Source organism: Labeo rohita, chromosome 13 (genome assembly GCF_022985175.1).
Source record: "Labeo rohita strain BAU-BD-2019 chromosome 13, IGBB_LRoh.1.0, whole genome shotgun sequence".
Taxonomy (NCBI): domain Eukaryota; kingdom Metazoa; phylum Chordata; class Actinopteri; order Cypriniformes; family Cyprinidae; genus Labeo; species Labeo rohita.
The window spans coordinates 24,765-43,695 of record NC_066881.1 but is presented as its reverse complement, the minus strand read 5'-3'; the positions used below and the strand labels follow the sequence as shown (position 1 = coordinate 43,695).

Below are 18,931 nucleotides of genomic sequence, written 5' to 3'. Positions count from 1 at the left end.
TTGTTTTCATTTAGATATCGTCGTCTTTTCAGATTATGACTCGCTGATCATAAGCACAGCTTTCCTTTTGATGACCCGCTGATCTTCAGGCCCTTCCTAAAGGAGCAGCTGCACATCTCCTCGCCCTGATTTGCCTGCGGCTCTAGTTTACAAGAGAACAGAGACAGGAGTAGTATCGGTCATGACGTCTAGACAGAGAGTGATGGTGCTGGACAAAGAGTAAACTGAAGGAAGACTGCATCACCTGTGTGCACACTGTCAAAAGGAGCATGTTTTCATATGTGTTCAGCTGCACGTGTACACTAACTAGTGTTCACTTTACAATGTAAATAGACTTTGGGAGCTTTTGAAACAATATCTGTGTCTGAAAGCTACAAAACATACAGAGGAAGGAGGGCAATCCTGTCTACTGAGATCCCTTCATCACAACCCTGCGTTCTGTTTCATTACAGCTGAGCTAGAAAATAAAGACGACGCCTGAAAGTTGGCAGTCGCTGGTCAGTTTGTGTCAAATGTATGTTTCTGACCATCCTTTTCCACTTTTGATGTCATTTCTAGTGAGAAATTAAGTATTAGCTGTGTTATTCCTGGACCCCTCTGTTTTGCTGTAGCTAGTTAATAATAATTTAATAACCTAATTATTTAATAGTCTCTCATTTGCCTGATTTGGCAAACTCTCCATGAAACAAACAAAACAGGTCCTACAAATGAATAAAATAATACACACAGTGAACACACACATTTACTTCTATGAGATCAACTGCATTTAACAGGTTACACTCTCAATAAAACATTCAGCGCTGGTCAGGGTGCCGTAACAGATTAGGACACTTCCAGGGGTCTGATGAGGGACACCGAGACAATGTGCTGTTCAGGGGCCCAGAAACCATAGCGGCGCCCCGCAGCTGTAAAGCTGTTTTTGTGAATAGGTTCGGGACGTGTTTTTGATCCATTTACGCCGTTGTGACCGGCAGGCGGCAGCAGCGCGTGGCGCTTCGAGCGACTCAAAACAGTGAATCATCCTGCGAACATTTGATTCAAAGTTTTTATAAGCTTCTTGACTCCTATTAATCTTGCTCAATAAACGTCACGTTGTTATTATTATTATTATTATGGTTATTGTTGCTGTTGTCGTTGAGGTGGTTGACGTTCATGTGATAGTTGATGAGACGTGCTTTTATTTTGAAGGGTGCGCGCGGTGCCGTGTTCACGTGATCAGTCAGTCCGTTGACTGTCGCTGGTGTCCACGGAGCCGCTCGGCAGAGAAACCAAATAACACATCAGTGAACGCCAGTGTCATCTCGTTTGTTTTCGTTTGTCTGTCGGGAGTGTTTGACAGCGAAAGTGTGATTTGACAGCGCGATGTTTTGATGTGTCTGACATCATCCTGTCTGCTAACGACTGTAGAGACACGGATCAGATCAAATGAACGATTTTAACAGGTTTGACTCATAAGAATGATCGACGGTCTCGTAGACTGAAATATGATACATTTTACACTGTTTTGGTGAAGTCTGTGTGAAGTATCCAGTGTGATTGGTGCAGATATTAGCTTAGCATTAGCTTTAGCCGCAGCCGCTCACGTGACTGTATCTTCATGAACAGACGCTGATGTTTGACAGTGATGGTCACACGCTCCTCCTGAGTCACACACACACATCTGACAGACCACAGCATGGCAAACGTGACGGATCTGCAGAGTAAATACAGTAAACTGGCTCAGGAGTACTCAAAGGTGAGCTCTTCATCATCATCATCATCAGACTTTTATGATACAGAAACTTCTTTTGTCTTTTAACGTTTAAAGTGTGTAAATCATTAAATGTGTTTTGGTGAGCTCAGTAACAGCCTCGTGCTGTGTGAGTGACTGCAGTGCTGTCATATGTGTGTGTGTGTGTGTGTTTGTCAGCTCAGAGCTCAGAATCAGGTGCTGAAGAAGGCCGTGGTGGACGAGCAGACCACCTCCAACTCCCTGAAGGTATCTGCTGATATCTTGCCCGTTCATGCGGTGGAGGTCTGTTGTTGTTGTTGTCGTGTCTTGACGTGTGTGTGTGTGTGTGTGTGTGTGTGTGTGTGTGTGTGTGTGGCAGGATGAGCTGAAGCAGAAGGAGCAGAGCTTACGGAAGGTGGAGCAGGAGATGGACAGCCTGAGCTTCAGGAACCAGCAGCTGACCAAACGCGTGGAGCTGCTGCAGGAGGAACTGCTGCTGTCTGAGAGCAAGAACAAGAAGAGCAAAGTGATCTCACACACACACACACACGCTGACTGTCTGTTGTTCTAACATGGTCCCTCTCCTAAACCTCACTGAAACACATCTGCATATATTACAACGTGGTTTAGAGTGTTTATTAGTCTGTTTTTCTTGCAGTGACTATCGTCTGGTCTCACAGTGTAGCTAATGTTTATTGTTCTGCTGTACACAAACATAATCAGAGTCATTAGCAGTGTTGGGGGTTACGCATTACAAGTAACACGAGTTACGTAATAATATTACTTTTTTCAAATGACTAATAAAGTAACGCATTACTTTTGAATTTCTAAGAAAATATCTGAGTTACTTTTTCAAATAAGTAACGCCATTTACTTTTTTCCCCATTTATTGATCGACAAGACTCCTGTGGGGAAATTGTGAGTAAACATGATGTTACTGTATTCTAAATATGAACACAAAAAACAGATTCAGTTCCTCAAAATGAATAAAAACAGTGAAATGCAAACTCAGAATATGACACAACCCTGCAATAATTAAATATGTTAAATAATACAAACATCCTTTATGTGTTTAATCCCATTTTATTAACCAGTGTCTTTGCTGCTGACCTTCAATGATGCAGTTCAACCATACTAATAAGCAAAAATGACTTTAGATAAACTAACATATGTGCTTCTTCATTTTTTTTTATAGCTGAAGAGTGATCTCCTGCATCAGTGTACTTTTCTTTCAGCCTGTGGTGAATTCATTTCACTTTTGGTGTAAAAGGGTTTTTACATTAGAATTATTTTATATTAAAAACAAAGAAGCAAACCCTGCCCACATTTAAAAAGTAACACAAAAGTAACGCAACACATTACATAAAAAGTAACTAAGTATTGTAATTAGTTACTTTTTCAGGGAGTAACACAAAATTGTAGTGCATTACTTTTAAAAGTAACTTTCCCCAACACTGGACATTACACACACTCACAGCTTTTCTGTCAGAGTTGATGAGACTGAAATGATCCGTTCAGAAGCTCTTTCTCCATCATTCACTGTCCAGGCACAGGATTAGGATTAGTTTTAGAAATCATAGGGACCAAATGAGATGCTCTCATGAGAGCGTGAGGACATTTAATGTGCATCATCACTGATTGTTGGTTTGTGTGTGTTTGTGCAGAATAAAGGCGACTCGCCGTCTCAGGTCAGTCTCCAGACACAGAGCGTGTTTGATGAAGACCTGCAGAAGAAGATCCAGGAGAACGAGCGGCTTCACATCCAGGTGTGTGTGTGTGTGTGTCAAGGTTTTTTTTCGTAAACTTAAAACTAAGACAAAAATGACTGTTCAAAAAATATTTTTGGAAACTGAAATAAAATAAAAACATCAAAATAAATTAAAAACTAAAACGAAACTAAAACTAACTGAAATAAAATAATAATTATCAAAAAAAAAAAATTGTTTTCATAATCACTGCATGCTCACTGTGTGATGGAAAAATATATGAGCTGTGTGTCGGCCGCTTTAGGGAAATACCTGTAAATGACATGTCATGCATGTGTGTTGTTCTGATGGAGAGATGCAAAGCAGTTTAAAGGAGAGTCCTGCACGAGTCCCGTTTGGTAAACCCGCACCCACAATAGCCTGCTAAACGGAACGGCCGACCCGTCATCCGACAGCAGCGCTAATTTAATTCTGTACCCGACCCGTTTGGCATAAAGACCACGACCTGAACCACACCTGCATTAAATCTAGGCTACTGCATCAGTTTGCCAAAATTATTAATTTTCTCATGTAACAAACTAAGATAGACATTCCAAGTTGGAGCTTTGAAGAAAAGTAGACAAGCAGTGCAACAGAAAAAATATGCATCCTTACTGTGATCAATAAAAGCATTTGCCTACATCTTGTGAACAATCTGCCAGTCTGAACAACTGTACATAAACTACACGCTTATAATTCTTCAGTGAATAGAACATATTTAAATATGCCTTTACTGTTAAAGGACATTATCTCTCCTTAAACTCTGCAGTATATATGTGGCTGTTGGTTCTTTATAGCAGCATTAAAAATAAAACATACAAATGAGATCTAGCTAGGCTGCAGAAAGTGAGTAACAAGCGCTCCCTAAACTGTCATTCACTTCAGCTGCAGTCTGAATGGCTAAAACTGAATTTTGAGGCTCCGCCATTATTATTACATTTTATTATTCCCAGTTATGCACATAAAGTGAGCAAAACAACAGTTACAGTATCGTGATTGTTGTTAAATAAGCTAAAAGACTGTATCTAGGCAATACAAACAAACATTCGTATTCAAATTTAATATCACAACACACATTGATCATTCAGTCTCCTGCTTTTAAATATGATAATGTAAGCGCAACTTGTGTAGATTTATGTAAAAAGGCATGACTGCTTGATTTTGGTGTGTATTTGTATTTCCTTTTACCATCTAATCAATCTCAGCATGCTTTAATTTTGTGTCGCTAAACATTTGCGTCACTAGGTTAAATGAAGTCTTACTCTGGCCTGCGCTCTGAAAGTGATCTGTTAATTCTGCTTGACTTTAATTACTAAAACTAAGCTATATCAGGGCTCTAGAGTAAAAAAAATCTGAGGTCGCACCGGTGCGACCAACTGTTCGAGGGCAAAAAAAAAAAAAAAAAAAAAGTCTCTGGGACTGTGGTTCAACAGACACACATTAGGCCCATATCGTGGTCTAAACCAGTCAGAGATAGTGAAGGGAGTGTGGGAAGACTATGGCCGGGAATTAGTGATGCGCGGATGGCGGTTAATCCGTGGGTCAGGTAATGAAAAATTGCATTCTGATTATTTGCGGGTGGGTCGCAGGTCGCAATAATGATGCAAATATTAACTACATTTTCTAAAATGTGAACCCGTTTTAAATACTTTTTCATCAGGCAAACAATTTCATTTGTGTGTGTGTGTGTCTGTTGGAGAAGTTGTGACAGAAACATTCCAGATAAAGTCTGAGTTTATGTCTGTGTTAATGCTGTACAGTAGGGTAATATGCAGTGTAGTGCAGAACCTGTGTATACCCGTTTCTTTGTCAGTCGGCTTTGCGTATACCCACTTCTAAATCCCCTGTGATGTGCATCATTCAGTAGTGTCCTGCATTAGCCAAAATCATGACAGGCCACCATTTCTAATTCAGTCGTATGTGAATAAATGCAAATTTTCGCTCAAATCACCTAGTACAGACAGTAAGGACCGTGGCGCCGCAGCTTCCTTTGAAACATGTTTGATGATTGCGTCTGATGCGTCTGCGCCAGCACCACATTTGCTGACTGTTCATACACGAGAGCATGTCAAGGGAGGCACGCCGAGTATTAAAATAAGAATTATTATTGATTATTAATTTGAATCAGTACATTATAATGAAAACAATACATTAAAAATGTGAAGAATTAGATTTTTACAATCAGAAATGTCTTAAACTGGGTGAACCCCTGTAAACTTTTGTCCAAGGATCCAGTAGGCGCTCAAACACCCAACCCATTTCATCAGAGATTGCGGAGAGAAACGTCCAGATGTCAGTTCACGTTATTCTTTTTAGCGTGAATTTGGCTAAAAAGGACGAGTGATTATAAGCTTATATAAGTGTGCAGGGCTGTTAGTGTGCTGTTAAAAACAAACCATTCATTCATCGTATCATCATGCAAAAATAGGAATTAGAATAATTGTAAATGGCAATTAAATGCGATGTGGTCGAAAATTTGGGTGCACCAGTGCAACCAGTGCAAAAAGTTAGTCTAGAGCCCTTTATATAAAAACTACATAGAAGTACGTTCACAAAATAAAAACAAAACTAAAAGCAACGAAATAATTAACGAAAAACGCAACTAACTTTTATTGCAAATTTTAAAACTATATTAAAATAAAATTAATTTAAAAATGTAAAACTTCTTTTCTTTGGTCAGAATGAGCAGATTGGCTCTAGATTTTAGCACCTGCACCCGCTGAAAGAAAAGTTCACGTAAGTTAAGCAGCGGGGAACCTCAGGGTTCGGTGTCCGGTCCTGTCTTTTTCTCCATGCACACAATGTTACTAAGAACAATCATGCAGATCTTCCTCCAGAGTCAGCACATGTAAAAACACTATCAGGCTATCAGACGGGGGAGTTTCAGATCTCAGCGCTGAGAGTTCAGCTGTTGACTGAGGTGTGATGATGATTTGTTCTTCTGTGTGTAGTTTTATGAAGCGGATGAGCAGTACCGTCGGCAGGAGGCCCAGCTGAGGGCGCGACTAGACCAGCTGGAGAAAGAGTCTGAGCAGCATCAGGCCGTCGTTGACACTCTCAGCCTCAAATACACAGACGCCATTGAGAAACTGCAGAACGACAAAGCCCGTCTGGAGGTCAGACACACATTCACATGCTGGAAACCCATTAAGTTCATTAATCAGCACTCATGACGGCACTTTAAATCACTTGCGCTTTCCACGGAGTAATGTTAATGACAAAACAGCTTTGAACATTAACATTAGATCATTTAGTGCATGATTTAATGTGAGCGCACGGGCCTTTGTTTTACGACATGATTTTTGAAGTTGACCGCTGTTTAACCCAGCGCTCCTGTCGTAGGATGTGATCTCCTCAGACACATCTGTAGTGATGTTGATGTATGTGTGTGCATGAGGAGGTGTAAACATGTCTTTAATGATGTCAGGTAAAGGCTCAGACGCTGGAACGAGAAGCCAAGGACTGTCGAATCAGAACTGAAGAGTGGTAAGAAGACACCTTCAAAGAAGCATCCTTCTTTACTTTCTTAGTGCTGGTCTGCTAGTGAACACTTTATCAAGTCAAGTCCAGCTTTATTGTCATTCTATTACATGTGTGGACACAAAGTGGAACGAGATGTCGTGTCTCGCAGGACCACGGTGCTACAGACTAGTTAAACATGATATAAACATACAACAGTACACGAATAAGAAAAGTAATTATAGACCTATACAACGGTTAACCATCTGACTATACATGTACTATAAATATTATAACTATAATAAATAGTTGACTGTACGTACAAAACTGAGACAACAAAAACGTCATATAAGTACTGTATGTGACATTTTGCAAAAGAGACATTTGAACATGGAAAGAAAAAAAAAAAACAGCTGTAACCGGTTCACGCTGGCCCTGGACCATTGGGCAGTCCTTATTGTTGAGCCCTGAGTTTTAGTTTTTAGTTTTTAGTTTTTATTTCATTTCAGTTTACGAAAATGTAAATGAAGATTAGCAGACACACAGACAGTGTGAAACAGATCTTAGTCAGATGTCTTCTGAAACTTGGCCATTACATACAGCTGTGTGACTGACAGTGATGTTGAATAGCTGATGTGTGTGTGTGTGTGTGTGTGTGTGTGTCAGTCAGCAGCAGCTGAGGAAGTACCAGAGTGAAGTGAGCAGTCAGCTAAAGCACAGCAGCAGTGTGATCCAGGAGAAAGTGCCCTTCAATGACACCCGTGAGCATCTCTCTCTCTCACACACACACACACACACGTATGGTGTTTATTCACTGTGTCATCGTGAGTATTGTGTTTCCTGCAGAGCTGAGTGACTACAACAGTCTGAACGTTCCTCTGCACAACAGAAGGCATCAGGTGAGGGCGATCGTCCTGCTGTCAGTGTGCCTGATACGGCCGTCTTAATATCGTGTCAGTGGTAATATCGTGTTAACGTCATGTCTGTGTTTGTGTGCAGCTGAAGGCCCGTGACGTGGCGGCTCAGGCTCTGGGTTTCGTGCAGAATCTGGTCTCTGCCCTGCTGAACTTTCACTCCTACACCGAGCAGAGAGTCCACATTTACCCACTGGACTCATCCATCGAGGCCATCTCACCCGTCAACCAGAAGGTACAGACGGCACTGACGCTATCTGTTCAATTCATGATCAACTAACACAAACTGAAAAGCACTGAAATTATTAAAACAAAAGTCCACTTCCAAAACAAAGATTCACATATAATGTACTCACCCTCTTGTCATCCAAGATGTTCATGTCTTTCTTTCATCAGTTGTAAAGAAATTATGTTTTTTGAGGAAAACATTTCAGCATTTTTCTCCATATAATGGACTGATATGGTGCCCCGAGTTTGAACTTCCAAAATACAGTTTAAATGCAGCTTCAAATGATCACGAATGCGGTTGTAAACGAAGGGTCTTATCTAGCGAAACGATCGGTTATTTTCATTAAAAAATACAATTTAAATACTTTTTAATCTCAAACGCTCGTCTTGCCGTTCTCTCCCTGAACTCTGTGTATTCTGGCTCAAGACAGTTAGGGTATGTCGAAAAACTCCAATTGTATTTTCTCCCTCAACTTCAAAAATCATTTCAAAATCATCCTACATCACTGCAGAAGAACAGACACAGTGTTTGTAAAGTGAACATGCAAAGAAGATCAAACACCCTTAACAAAAAAGGAAAAACAGTTGAGGGAGAACATGAGATGGGAGTTTGTACTACACATGAGCAAACCTGTTCCCTCACTGGGACAAACCAAGTCCTGTGTCCAATAGTCCGGTCTGGTCTTAGTCGAGCCCTAGATGCTCAGCAGCTCAGTCTGCTTGATTCACAGCTGATGGTGTACAGACACACAGAGCTGTGCAGAACCTGAAGAGCTGCTGACTGACGCAGGTCAACAGGACCGTGTCCTCTTTTGTGTCTGATGATGGGGTGTTTCCTACTGATCCGTCATCAGCCGAGACCCTCTCTCATCCCAGAACGTGTCAGGAACGTCTCCCAGTCGCTCCCTGCAGCCAGTCCCAGGATCCCTTCTTCCTTCACGACATGTCCTTTCCTCAAAGCCAAAAGATCCCATGTTTCATGTAAGACAGGGTGTCCAAACCTAATCCTGGAGGGCCGCTGTCCTGCAGAGTTCAGCTCCAGCCCTAATTACACACACCTGAAGCAGATCATCAAGCTCTTCAGATGCACTCGAGTCTTCCTGCAGTTTAACTCAAAGGGTCTGATTAGGTTTGGAGCTGAACTCTGCAGGACAGCGGCGGTCCAGGACTGAAATCACCCAGCGCTGCTGCTGTAGCAGACCTGTGTCTCATGAGCACGACTGCTAACGATACTCTAAATCAGGGGTGATCAACCCTGTTCCTGGAGATCGACCTTCCTGCAGAGTTCAGCTCCAACCCTGATCACACACACCTGAACCAGCTCATTAGGATCTGAAGGAGCACTTGATAATTACAGACAGGTGTGTTTGATCAGGGTTGGAACTGAACTCTGCAGGAAGGTCGATCTCCAGGAACAGGGTTGGGCTCCCCTGCTCTAATGAGTGTCGTGCTGTGAAATCAGTCTTTGTTTGCACTGCTTGTGTTTGCAGTGTTTCTGATTCTGGGAGCGTGGGGAGTTTTCATGTGAACATTTCAGCCAGGGCTGCGTTTCTCCAAAGAACCGTAAACCTAAGTTGATCGTAGCTCCACAGATGACAATCGTTCTACAGTCAACTTTGGCTTACGATGCTTTTGGGAAATGCAGCCCAGCACATTTTCATGACATATCCATGACTGTGAGATAGTGTAGTTTCACTGCCCAGGTGATGAATCAAACGTCACTGTTTGTCCCCATTTACCAGAGAAGAAATGCTCTGCCTGAACACTATATTTATCTGACTTTGAACTGTTACCACACTTAGATGCAGTGGTGCTTTGATAAAAATGAATTCTTTTCAGCATTTTCTTTCTTTTTTTTTTCGCTGTCTTTCTGTGTAAATGCCATCGGTCTTTGCTTTCAAGTCATTCTGTCAGTATGATGTTTCTTGATATGACATTACAGATGTTGTGTTTAAAACTGAACAAAGGACATAAAGAAGGAAAATCTGATGTACTTTACAAAAGGAAATGTACAGGTGTGTGTGGAACTGAACAACAATTGCAGTCAAAATGCTGGTGTTATAAACACAGAGAGGACAGTGATGGGCTGTCCCCATTAGTGTGTACTAGTCCACTAATAGTGCAGAACTAAAATAACTAACAGGAACACAAATCACAGTCTCCCTGTGAGGAACCTCAGCCTGAACAGCTTCATATGGACAGTGCCTTAAAAAAATATAGTTACTTTAAACATTAACTGAAAGTTAAAAAAGAAGTCCACTTCCAGAGCAACAACTGACAGACAATGTACTCACCCCCTTGTCATCCAAGATGTTCATGTCTTTCTTTCTTCAGTTGTAAAGAAACTGTGTTTTTTGAGGAAAACATTTCAGCATTTTTCTCCATATAATGGACTGATATGGTGCCCCGAGTTTGAACTTCCAAAATACAGTTTAAATGCAGCTTCAAATGATCACGAATGCGGTTGTAAACGAAGGGTCTTATCTAGCGAAACGATCGGTTATTTTCATTAAAAAATACAATTTAAATACTTTTTAATCTCAAACGCTCGTCTTGCCGTTCTCTCCCTGAACTCTGTGTATTCTGGCTCAAGACAGTTAGGGTATGTCGAAAAACTCCAATTGTATTTTCTCCCTCAACTTCAAAAATCATTTCAAAATCATCCTACATCACTGCAGAAGAACAGACACAGTGTTTGTAAAGTGAACATGCAAAGAAGATCAAACACCCTTAACAAAAAAGGAAAAACAGTTGAGGGAGAACATGAGATGGGAGTTTTTCGACATACACTAACTGTCATGAACCGGAACAAAAACAGTCCAGACAGAGTAAGACAAGACGAGCATTTGACATTAAAAAGTATATGAATTGTATTATTTTTATGAAAATAATCGATCGTTTCACTAGATAAGACCCTTCTTCCTCGGCTGGGATCGTTTACAACCGCATTTGTGATCGTTTGAAGCTGCATTTAAACTGTATTTTAGAAGTTCAAACTCGGGGCACCATATCAGTCCATTATATGGAGAAAAATGCTGAAGTGTTTTCCTCAAAAAACACCATTTCTTTATGACTGAAGAAAGAAAGACATGAGCATCCTGGATGACAAGGGGGTCAGTAGATTAGACGTGAATCTTTGTTCTGGAAGTGGACTTCTCCTTTAAAAATGGAAAAAATAAAAATCAATTGATTCACTCTGAGCAGAAACAGTATTTTAATGTTTCTGTTCCTGCGTTCCACTGTGTTATTACTGTTCCAAAACCGGTTTAAGTAGAAAAAATACTGGTTAATAATGTTACTTTTAAAACTTTTTCTTTGCCAATAATATTAATAAAGTACAGCATTTTCTTTACTCAGAAGAGTCTTGATCTGGTAGCCTATCTTGCACTAGTCATAGCCAATACAGCATCATCTTTTCTAGATTTTGAGCAAATGTATTAAAAAAGAACAAACCGTCAACACTTTAAAGACATTTGCTGCATGGATACAAAAATGCTACTTGTATAAGCGCTTTGAGAGGGAAAAAGAGCATAGGCTGTATGTTTAATTTTATTATTACATTCAGAAAAATAAATAAGCAACGAAAGTGAAGCTAAAGCCTTCCTCTCTCATTCTGCATGAATCCAGATGTTTCCATATTTGTGTGCACATATATTGTTTATTATGTAACCTGTAGGCTTTGCTTTTCACTTGCATTATCAACGTAAAACTATATTACAAATGTATTTTGTGTATAGGCTTATATATTCCTTTATATATATATTTATGGAAACACCCCTGGCAAAGTGTGGTTTTGGATGATATCAGCATAAATCCTTATCATTTTTTTGGTGCAAATACATTAAAGTAACTTGACATTATCATTGAAGAGCAGCAATAATAATTTTCATTTTGATTACATAATAATGGCAATATACACATGCCCCTTCGCCAGCTGTGACGCCTGGTTACTGGTTTAAACTTGGCCCAGGTTTTTAAAAGATTTTTGGGTCAGCACACCTTAATAGCTTCAACAATTGATTGCCAATTAAGTTTACAATACATTGATTAGTACATAGATTGGTTTTTTTCTATGTGTAAACTGTTTATGTAATAATATGTTTTCGTAGTTTGTGTTGTCCCTTATCAGTGCAAAATTATCACAAATGAAAAAGGATTCATGCCAATGTTGTCTAAAACCCCACTTTTCTCTAGAGTGTTTCCTAACTTTTATATTCTAAATAAAATATATATAGTTCTGTTTTCTCCATTCACACATGCTGCAGGTGCATGATATGAATCCATGTTCTGCACTAACTACTTCTGCAGTTTTTGCTGGTTTTAAACACACAACAAGCTGTATATTACCATTTTCATCTCATTTTCACTTAAATGTAAACCTAATGGCCTAATGCCTGATAGTTCGTGACATATCCTTGGATAAACTAACTGTTAGAATATAATATCTAATCAGCTGCTGAGATTCAGTCTGGTTGAGCGATGGAGCACAGAGTCAGGGTCCTGGACCGGTGAATGAATGACCACACACAGAAGTGCAATTCACTCAAGGCCATTTTATTAAGAGGATTTAAATATATATAGTAGATACAGGGAAGTGAAATATTGGTTGTCAGCAGAAATATGGAAAGGTAAAACATCACATCCAAATAAGGAAGTACAACATGTCACATGATTCTGTGAGTCAGTCACATTTGCGTAGGCCGTACTACAACTACTGCAACATTTTTGATTCGGAACTATTACATTTCTAATTTACAAATTGACTAATTACGTATTGGTTTCTGTTTCTGTTCTTGTCAATTTTATTCATTTCTGATTTTCATTTTCTTTCCTTGAGCTAGTTCAGAGCCCTGAATTAAAGCTTTCTTAAAAACAAAACAAAACCAAAACTGAAGTTAATTTTGTAATTAATGCATTAATCATATTTAATTAATAATCAACACTCAAATAAAATCTAATGAAAAGTTGTACAATTATTTAAATTGTGCATAAGGCAGTTATTGAATTGTGTTTCTGCCACAAAAGCACATTTATTAATTGAATTTCATAATAAAATGAACAGAGTTTGGATTGACTTGTCATATTATAAAGCAACATATTGCAATTAGTGGATGGCAAGAGCTACAAGTAATGTTTAGTGAAGGTGAAGTTTTGTTCACACATCAGCTGAGTACAGTGTAGACTAAAAGATCTTGTTTCATCAAAGTGAATGATTAAAATGGATAAATGGACACTGTTAATTCAGCTCTAGGATCCGTTCAGCAGGTATGTGTGTGGAGCTGTTGTAGTTCATTCATGCTGTGTGAAACAGACGCTGACACAGTCTGGGAAATGACGATTAAACGCCACCCTGTCAGTCAGTCTTTTCAGACAAATCCATTTTTGGCCAAATATTTTCAGTTGCTGAAGTGCGGGTGCATCTCAGAAAGCCAGGTCCTGTTTCTGACAGTGACGTGTAGAAGAGGCATCAGGGTGATCCGTCACACTTTAATTCTGCAGTAACGGCCGGCTGACTGTTCATTATCTCTCACATGTCGTTCTATGATGTGTGGTGATACATGTTGTGTTAAGTGAACAGTATATGGCACTAGTGCCAAAATAGTGAGTGACTGCTTACTTCAGGCTAAATCTGCAGCTCTGTCAGCCATGCTGGGTTAGTGACTTTAAAACATATTTTAGTATGTCCAGTGAAAGAGCTCATGTAATGTTTAGTTGATCGTGTGCTGTGTCTGTCTGTAGTTCTCTCAGTATCTGCATGAGAACGCCTCGTACCTGCGTCCGCTGGAGGAAGATCTGCTGCAGTTACATCACAGCATCACAGAGGACGCCATCACCGTTCTGGTGAGAGACGCCACACGATCTCACACACACACACACACAACACGATTACGTTTGTCACGAACGCACCGTTTGTCCTTCACGCCTGCAGGAGACGCTGGCCAAACTGCAGGACTTCTCCAGATCTTTCTCAGCCTACAGCAGCTTCCTGCAGAAGATCCTGCCCTACCAGCTCAAGAGGTCTGACACGCTGGTTTGAATGTGTTTTAACATGGTGGAAAGTTCCCAGTTGACATGTTCACACTTTAAATGTAAAATCATGTTGATTTTTAGTCCTGAAAATCTTGACAATGTGTAAAAATGTTTGTTTAGTGCAGGTCAACATGGCTTTTTTTTTTTTTTTTTTTTTTTGTCTCAGAGGCATCAGTAGGTACGTTCACATGGACACTTTTTGCTTCCATTAGAATGAATTCATTCTGATTGACGCATCCGCATGTAGTGTTTACATGAACGCTAAATATCAGGTCGATATGCGTGTTTGTACATTACACGCTTCTGATCGGATTTAATCTTTTGACATGCTCACGCTACATGAATATACAGAGTTTCCCACTGTTGTTTTAAAAGGCACTCTTGGTATTTATCTACTTCGAGTCTTAATTAGGCGACGACCAGCACATGAACTGTTGTGCTGTGCTGCTTAATTTAGAAAGCATCAAAAGTGCCCCTTTCCGCACCCAAAACCAGTCGTCTGTTGATAAGAGTCTTAAACACGGACTGGTGGGACGTTGTGCTGCTCCACTTCACAGACGCTGGGTGAAAGCAGGATTTTAGAATGACCGAAACCCATTTTATGACACTTTATTCACCAGGAATGACAGCTCGTATTATGCGGATCTGGACAATTCAGTCCGATTGACGTGGTTACATGTCACTTTTTTTTTTTTATTCTGATTGTGCTTCTGGTCCTATTATGATCGGATTACTAGGGTCCGTGTAAACGCAGCTAGTCATGAATGTGCTCTTGTGTGTTTGGTGTGTGTCGTTATCTGATGGTGTGTGTGCAGTCTAGAAGAGGAATGTGAGGCGTCTCTCTGCACGTCAGCGCTGGCATCCAAGAACCGCCAGTTACAGAACGACATGAAGAAACTGACGTCCATCTTCCAGAAGCTCAAGTCTTACGTGGCTCTGCTCGCCGTGCCCAGTGAGTATGAGGCGACGCGTGTGAGCCGCTGCTGTGGAGTGTGCGTGTTTGTTTAATGAGTGATGTTTTGTGCCGCAGGTGTGCGTTCAGATGCCATGTGTCAGAGCAGCGCTAACGCCGCCTTCACCCAGATGAGCGCGTGCTTACACGGCCTACACGACGCCGCCACGGGTGAGACGTGACGCCGATCCAACCTGTGTCACCGACAGCACATTCACGCCCAATGTGTACTTCAGCCATCCGTGCGATGGTTTTTGTGTTCCAGTTCAAATATCTAAAACAGCTTTAATCAAGATTTACTGGAGATTCAAAATGAAGACATGACGTTTAAGGAATTGAACAAAATGATGAGTTTATGCTTAAAACAAGAACAAACGTTTTGGCCGATATTTGTTCTTTCTTTAATCATAACAGGGTTTGTACAAGGTGCTTGAAGCGCTTGAAGTACTTGAATTTGAGTTTTTGAAATTTAAGGCCTGGAAAACCCTTGAAAATAGTAATATTCATGAAGAGGTACTTTAAAAACCGTACCAGGCAGGAAAGACAGTCTATCTTAAATAAGTGTTCAATTTTTTAATAATCTTTTAAAAATCTTTTTGATTTTTTATTTTATTTTTTTTTTAACCTACTTCAGTTAATGTAATAAAATTATTGAGCTAAACCAGTAGTAGTACTGACAGTGTAGTGTTAACTTGGCTAAAGACACAGAAAGAGGAACAGATGAACCAAATCATTTGAGTGAGTCATTTAAGTTGGAGCTGCTCCGACTGATTCAAACTCGTGTCGACTTTTCATTTCAAGCGTTTTGCTAGCAAAAACCCGATCAAATTAGAAGAGCTGTTCGTTTTTGAATTTCGACATCGCTTGTAATGAGTTTACAAAACGTTGTGTCATAACACAATTCAGTTTCGAAGCACTCCAATTGGATCAGGTGCTGTGACTCATTTAATTCTGATCAGGCTTTCGCAAATCATTTGATTTAGATCAGAACTTTGGAGCGGAATTGAATGATTCCCGATCCTCGCTCCGGGTCCTGATTTGAAATGATGGTTCATGAATTATTATTCAGACCAGGACTTTTTGGATGGATCATGAATAATTTGACTTTGATCAAGACTTCGGACTGGGTTCGCAAATCTTTTGCTTTAGTTCAGAACCTAGGAGCGCGGTTGTGAAAAGTAGAACAGTAGAAAACATCAAACTATAAGAGATCTTAACAGTCCTTAACAGTCCTGGAATTTTATTTTACAGTATCTGTACGAGCCCTGTCATAAACTCTCTTCATTTTGATCAACTTGATCAATTGTATCTCATGTCATTTAAGTAATTTAAGAATCTTCAGACATTTGCACTGGAAGACAAGATCAAATCAGTGTGATCAGAAGGTGCCGTACGAGTTATTTTCACGTTCTAGTGTGTGTGAGCACAGATACTCAAGCCTTAAGCTACTTTAATGTAAAATTACGAAGTATGGTGATCTGTAAGAAGTTGTGCTGTTGGACTTCAAAGTGTTGCTAATAAAACTCAGTGTTTGTCTAGACATTTACATTTAGAGATTGATATATTGATATATTGTGTCCCCTGCAGATTATTCTTTAAATCTTCTTTACTTGGTCTTAGACTAGTCTTTAGTCTAGAGTCTGACCTGTGTGTGTGTGTGTGTGTGTGTGTGTGTGTGTGTGTGTGTGTGTGTGTGTGTGTGTGTGAGCAGAACTGTCGCAGCACTACAGTCAGAAGGCGTCTCTGGAGCAGGATCTGCCCACCGTCACGCAGAAGTTTCGCACCACTAATGAGTGTTTGCTGTCCTCACTGGCGTCCCTCACCAACAGCTGCAGCAAGGTTTACACACACACACACACACACACACACACAACACACACACACACACACACACAAACACACACACGCACACAAACACACACGCACACCTCTGACATGCAACTCTGCGCTTCTCTTCATTCAGTCATATTTGTATCTCCTCCAGATGGCCACATTCTTTAGCAACAACCTGGATTTCTTTGCGTCGTGTCCTGGCTACAGTCCGCGAGGAGGCTTCCTGAACCCGCTGCAGGCCGACGGCGTGATGGAGAACAAGAGACGTGCCGCCACGTACATGAGCACCATCAGAAAGGTCATAATTACTGACACGCATACGTCTGAACTCGTTAAAGTAGGGCTTTGGGGTCTTGCGGGACAGGCTTTGAGTTATCAGACTCCCACGAACAGGAATTTGATTTTGCATATTAATACAGATTTTTATATGTCTTGTGTGAAGTGGGGGAAAGGCATGAGATAAGAGCAGAGCGGGTCTCTAAACTAATGCCATACAGACTTCAAAACCTATGAGTGAGTCGTTGTATTGTTCACTTGACTGATGCTGTTGTGTTTTCAGGTGCGCTCAGAGTCCGTGCCCTACAGAGAAGCTTTAGCAAACAGACACGTTCTGACGAGCTCTACGGAGAGCAGAGAGGGACTCATGCAGCAGGTATATCTGCAGACGGCTGTTTGTCTGCGCGCGTGTCTGTCTGTGCGTGTGCTGACGGTGCGTGTGCTGCTCAGGTGATTCAGAGTCAGGAGAAGATCTCGCGTCTGGAGCAGGAGAAGGAGCACTGGCTGCTGGAGGCTCAGCTGGGACAGGTGCGCCTGCAGAAGGAGATTCAGCGCATCGCTCAGCTGGAGGCTCAGGTCGCAGACGGGCGTATAGCAGAGACGCACGGCGCCGCCGACGGCCCCGAGCCTACGTGTGCTGATGCTCCAGAGCCCGTTCAGGACAGCAGCGTGGTGAGTGAGACGCAAACACACGTTCAAATGGTGAATCAGCGGGACGGTAATGGCTCTCTGATGGGTTAATTATTTTAAAGACTATAATTAACCAGTCAATTAGTCATTTATAGATTAAACCGCACTAAGAAATCTACTTAATAAATTTAGTCTCTACTTTTATTTGAGCCCCATCAAATCCTGTTGTGTTTTCATAGAATTCCACTGACCGTTAATGAACAAAAACAAGCAAATCAAAATATATTGACATATTCATTCAGTGGATTTGTACAAGTTCGAATGATTACCAGTTCATAGACTCTTACTGAGATCAAAGGAAACGCTTTTAAAAACATCTGCTGTTTGCATTTCCACCCAAACCTCTAAATCCAGAACACGTTGACAGTACCTTAAATAAACAAACCCAAAGATTGCACTTAAGCCCTATTTGGACGGTAGTTGTTTCTCATATGGACGTATGTAAAAGTAAATTGATCACCTCAGTGATAAAACTCATGGATTGGGATGGTGATTTATTCACAGAAGCAGCGAGTTCTGTGATTCTACGAACTAGCGATGCTCATTTTGACTAATTAATACAATCAGTTAAACGGTTTAAAAGGTCATTTAATATTTTTTTCAGTAATTTATCAAAATATTTTACAACTTTTGCTGGAAGGTTAAAGTAAAATAAAATTGCATTTTTGAGAGAGAAAAAAAATCGCATAGGCCTATAACATTAAGTCCCATTTTATTATTACATTCAGAAATAGACCTGATGCCGAGCAAAATGTTTACATACGCTATAAACGTAAGCCAGGCTATTTTAGTTCACTCCACAGAAAATCTGTTCAGTTTAACAGTGTTCAGAAAAGAACAAGAATGAAAAATATAAGAAGCTAGGCTATAGAAACGACAAGGCAAAACTAATTCATTTAGGCTAAAGCGAAACTCAAACTAATGTTGGCTCTCATACGACACCAATCCAGATGTTTCCGTAGTGTGTGTTATGTACACCTAGTTTTGTACTTTACTCGCATTCAAGTGTCCACATAAAACAAATTGTTTTTGCATAATCACGGCAGTACATTGATAATGATTAAGCAGTGTGTTTTCTCCATATGTTTGTCTG

The 18,931-nt window shown here is 40.4% G+C and overlaps 1 protein-coding gene across 1 annotated transcript in view; it reads left to right on the top strand.

The window, feature by feature from the left end:
- The first annotated feature begins 1,198 nt into the window (after positions 1 to 1,198).
- ppp1r21 (protein phosphatase 1, regulatory subunit 21) overlaps positions 1,199 to 18,931 on the top strand; it is a 30,138-nt gene continuing 12,405 nt past the window's right edge. Inside the window, exons 1-18 of the mRNA XM_051125841.1 lie at positions 1,199 to 1,442; positions 1,606 to 1,735; positions 1,910 to 1,978; positions 2,091 to 2,237; positions 3,376 to 3,477; positions 6,408 to 6,572; positions 6,884 to 6,942; positions 7,582 to 7,676; positions 7,762 to 7,814; positions 7,915 to 8,064; positions 13,797 to 13,898; positions 13,987 to 14,075; positions 14,903 to 15,039; positions 15,118 to 15,210; positions 16,751 to 16,878; positions 17,024 to 17,170; positions 17,432 to 17,524; positions 17,599 to 17,820. Of these exons, the coding sequence (XP_050981798.1) occupies positions 1,676 to 1,735; positions 1,910 to 1,978; positions 2,091 to 2,237; positions 3,376 to 3,477; positions 6,408 to 6,572; positions 6,884 to 6,942; positions 7,582 to 7,676; positions 7,762 to 7,814; positions 7,915 to 8,064; positions 13,797 to 13,898; positions 13,987 to 14,075; positions 14,903 to 15,039; positions 15,118 to 15,210; positions 16,751 to 16,878; positions 17,024 to 17,170; positions 17,432 to 17,524; positions 17,599 to 17,820 (1,911 nt within the window). The 5' untranslated portion in view covers positions 1,199 to 1,442; positions 1,606 to 1,675. The remainder of the gene's footprint in view (positions 1,443 to 1,605; positions 1,736 to 1,909; positions 1,979 to 2,090; positions 2,238 to 3,375; positions 3,478 to 6,407; positions 6,573 to 6,883; positions 6,943 to 7,581; positions 7,677 to 7,761; positions 7,815 to 7,914; positions 8,065 to 13,796; positions 13,899 to 13,986; positions 14,076 to 14,902; positions 15,040 to 15,117; positions 15,211 to 16,750; positions 16,879 to 17,023; positions 17,171 to 17,431; positions 17,525 to 17,598; positions 17,821 to 18,931) is intronic.